This window comes from Tremella mesenterica (genome assembly GCF_000271645.1).
Source record: "Tremella mesenterica DSM 1558 unplaced genomic scaffold TREMEscaffold_49, whole genome shotgun sequence".
Taxonomy (NCBI): domain Eukaryota; kingdom Fungi; phylum Basidiomycota; class Tremellomycetes; order Tremellales; family Tremellaceae; genus Tremella; species Tremella mesenterica.
Window position 1 is genome coordinate 411 of NW_006711260.1, and position 4,183 is coordinate 4,593.

Below are 4,183 nucleotides of genomic sequence, written 5' to 3' on the forward strand. Positions count from 1 at the left end.
TGGACAGGTGGACAGGGGACAGGTGAACATAGACAATGAGGCTTAGGTGGACAGGTGGACAGTGACAGGTTTACTTTCTAAGAGAGGCAGGTGAAGAGGTGGACATCATTGACTTTGACAGTGAGTGGACAGTGGACCATGGCTAGGTGGATGGTGGACATTTTCTGCCAGATGACAAGCTGTAAACATTCATAGGTGGACATGTCAGTCTTTAGACACTCAGTTGACTAGCTACTACAAGATTCTCATAGTGATTCTGGTGAAGATAAAGCCATATCACATGTTGACTCTGTCCCCTGTCCCCTATCTTGAACCAGATCCTGTCCCCATTGTCTTCTTTTTTCAAAACCAATACACACACCTTAAAGTAGGAGCACATGGCTTGTAGAGTGAGATTGTCCCCCCATGTCCCCAACATGGACATGTCCCCCAAATACTTGTCCACTCCAGCTTCTCCACCAGGAAGGAAGGGGACATACTCAGTAGAATGTTGTTCTATATAGGTCACAGCAGCAGTCCTCACCAGCCAGGGAGTGATATAGGACAAGTTGAGAGCCTTGGCAAATGCTGTGAACATACAGTTCCCATCCTTGGCTGTCCACCTGGTGTGATAAATGGTGGGGACAGATGGGTGGACAGGGGACAGGGGACACACCTCATGAGGGGACAGGTTTGAGAGTGTCTTGTATGGTTGAAGTTGTGGATCACAGCTGAGCTAAAATGTCAGTCTATGTACCACTCAAAGCTGTCCACTCCACTTACTTCATGTCCACTCTCTTTTGGTTTGACTATGTCCACCATCCTGATCATGACTTGGTCCACATATAAGCTGTTGTCCAACGTGTCCTCATGATCTCTAATGTCCCCCATGTCCACCCTGGAAGGACCAAACTTGACTCTGTTGGCTGGCCTTGGGGGGACATTCTTGACTACAGGAGGCCTTTCTGCAGTTATTCCTACTGCTTCTCTAGACACATGTCCCCTGTCCACCAACTCAGCAAACCACCTGAAAGTGTGTCCCTCATCCAAGCCATGATGGCAGCTCTTCAGTCCACACCTGAACCTCATTGGTTTCCACCCATGGACAGTCAACCTGTGGTTTCCACTCTTGTCCCCTTTGGGACAGGGGACATATCCAAGTCTGCTTTTTGTCCTCAGAATCTTCACAAGTTCCTGTACACCACTTTTTCCTTTGAATTTCTTATTGAGATGTTCTAAAGTGGACAGAAACATCAAACCATCTTTGGCAATGGGACCATCTCCATGTTGTCCACCTTTTGTCCACTGTGTCCCCTCCAAACCTGTCCACCAAGCAAAAGGGTCATTGGACTTGGTAGGCTTCCTTCTCCCAGCATTCCATCCAAATGAGGCCAGCAGGTCTGTGATTCCCCTCAGGTGGACATTTGTGGGTGTAGAAGGAGCATTCCCTCTGAAGATGCCCATGTCCACTGCCCTCTGGTACATCCAGTTGGCATTTGCCACAAGTCCCCTCCTAGTAGTGACCTTGATGTCCACCTTGTACATCCCCAATTCTTGAGCATGTCCACCAGGGTCCCTCCAAAAGTTCAGCTCCAAAAAGGGGACATTGTCCACCATCCTCCTTGCATCAGCCAAAGGTGAGGCCTGAACTGTCACCTCTATCCTGTATCCTCCCAACTCCTCTTGGGGGACATTCACCATCCTCTGAATCATCTTCAGACAAGCTTTGCCTCTATGTCTCACTCCAGCCACAGTAGTGAGTCTGTCCCCCTGAAGCTGCTATTGAATGACTTGATGAGGTGGACAATTCTGGGATAGATCTGACTTTGTATTTGTCCCCTTGTAGTTGATGTCCACTGAAGAGAGCCATAGTCCCTGAACTGGGGACAAGTATGGGAAAGAGACTGATCTTTTTGGTGGACATGAGTGGGGCAAAAAGGAAGATGTAAGGGGACACATATGAGACACCAATGTCCCACTGGTTGAGATGTGAGAGAGGGTGGACAAGTTCAGCAGGGTCTGTCCCCACCAAGCCAGGGACAAGAGGGAGTTTTTGACCATAGGACTTGAGATGGATGGTGGGACAGTGGACAGACTTGAGACAGTGAACCAAGAGGGGGACAGGGACATGACAATTCCCATAAGTGGACACCCATGGCAGAGGTGCTGGTTGAACTGTCCTCCATTTCTTAAGCTCCTTGTAGAATCCATCCTTATACTTCATGTCCACCCAAAGCTGATAGTTACACTCTGCCAGCAAGAGCCAGTCAGAAAACTCATGTCCCCTGTCCCCTTCCTTGGTGGACTTGACCCTTGGTTGATGAGAGGACAACCTCACCACAGCTAAAGTGGACCCAAACTCCTTTCCATAGTGGTCTGGGGACATTGAAATCTCCCACTTGTCCACATCCCTTGGTCCCCTTTTGATAGAGTTCATGACTGTCCCCTGGGCAGTTGGTGGTAAGGTGGACAGGAGTGAGTATTGTTTCATGAAGGGAAGGTTGGTGATGTCCACTAAAGGTGTCTTCAAGTCAGCTTGGGGGGACATGAGGGAGAAGAGGACACTCACAGTGGTGGACAAGGGGACATGTCCATCTGGCCTGAGTGGTTTCTCATAGGGGACATGGGTGTGACTGCCAGGAGAATGTCCCCCAGGAGCATTATGTCTTGCAGATCTTCTGACAGGTGGCATGGTGGACAGAAATGAAGATGTCCACAGAGAGTCCACTGAGCTTGCTGGGCAGTGGACAGGGAGGTAGGAAAGATGAGTGACTGAAGTCAGCAGGGGACAACAGTGAGCTTAGAAATGTAAGGATCAGAGGGGACAGGAGGGACAAGGGGGACAAGGGGGACATGGGGGACATGGGGGACATGGGGGACATGGGGACATGAGGGACATCATAAACTCACTGAAGGAGACAGAACAGACACTGTCCACTGAGCTTGCTGGGCAGTGGAGTTTGGTGGACAAGATTTGGTGGACAGGATTGAGTATGAACTGAGGTCAGCAAGGGACAATATGAGGGACATGGGGGACATGAGGGACATGAGGGACATGAGGGACATGAGGGACATGAGGGACATGAGGAACATGAGGGACATCATAAACTCACTAAGGGAGACAGAACAGACACTGTCCACTGAGCTTGCTGGGCAGTGGATTTTGGTGGACAAGATTTGGTGGACAGGAGTGAGGATGAACTGAGGTCAGCAAGGAACATAAATATGATAATGAGAAACTGGGAAGGGGACATGAGGGACATGAGGGAAATGAGGGACATGAGGGACACCATAAACTCACTGAAGGAGACAGAACAGAGACTGTCCACTGAGCTTGCTGGGCAGTGGATTTTGGTGGACAGGTTTGAAGAAGAACTGAAGTCAACAGGGGACAAAAGTGTGGGAAGGGGACATGAGGGACATGAGGGACAAAGCATAGACTCACTGAAGGGGACAGAGAAGATGTTGTCCACTGAGCTTGCTGGGCAATGGATTTTGGTGAACAAGATTGAAGGAGAACTGAGGTCAGCAGGGGACAAAAGTTTCAACAGGGGACATGAGGGACTTGAGGGGACAACTTCAGAAACTCACCTGGAAAGGGGACAAACAGGCTGCTGTCCCCTTATAATGAAGGAGCAATGATATCTAAGACTGTAAGCAGGGGTGAGGCTCATAAGAAGGGGACATACTGGTGGATGGGTGGACAGACCTGAAGTGGTCCAATTTGAAGTTGAAAAGAAAGAAGATAGAATAATTGGAAAAGAGGTGGGGAAAAAGTCAGAGAGTACACTATATATATCTTTCTGGGGACTGTCTTGAAAACTCTCTGATAACAAAGTCCACATCATGCTGATAATGAATGCCACATCATGAAGAAGTTCATTGGGACTGGCTTGTGAGAGTCACTGAGTTGAACATGTCCACTGTCCCAGGTCACCATTTGTCCACTAGGGGACATCTGTCCTCATCTGTCACCTGCTTGCTGTTGTCCCCCATTACCAAATGACACAGTGGACACAGTGGATGGAAAATATATGGTGAACATGGTGAACAAGGTGGACTTAGTAGACATGGTGGACAGAGGAACACAGTGGACAGGATATATAAGATGGACATGGTCAGCACTGTGGACATAGTGGACATAGTGGACATAGTGGACATAGTGGACAAGGTGGACCTGAGTACCCGACTTCGACTATCCGGG

The 4,183-nt window shown here is 49.0% G+C and overlaps 1 protein-coding gene across 1 annotated transcript; it reads right to left on the reverse strand.

The window, feature by feature from the left end:
• Positions 1–245: 245 nt before the first annotated feature.
• TREMEDRAFT_66609 (uncharacterized protein) lies at positions 246–3,242 on the reverse strand (the record flags this gene model as incomplete). Its single annotated transcript, XM_007008633.1, has 8 exons — positions 246–320; positions 362–715; positions 763–1,006; positions 1,058–1,692; positions 1,805–2,503; positions 2,549–2,751; positions 2,890–2,977; positions 3,093–3,242. 8 exons carry the CDS (start codon positions 3,240–3,242, stop codon positions 246–248), a joined length of 2,448 nt encoding a protein of 815 aa, XP_007008695.1.
• Positions 3,243–4,183: the final 941 nt, after the last annotated feature.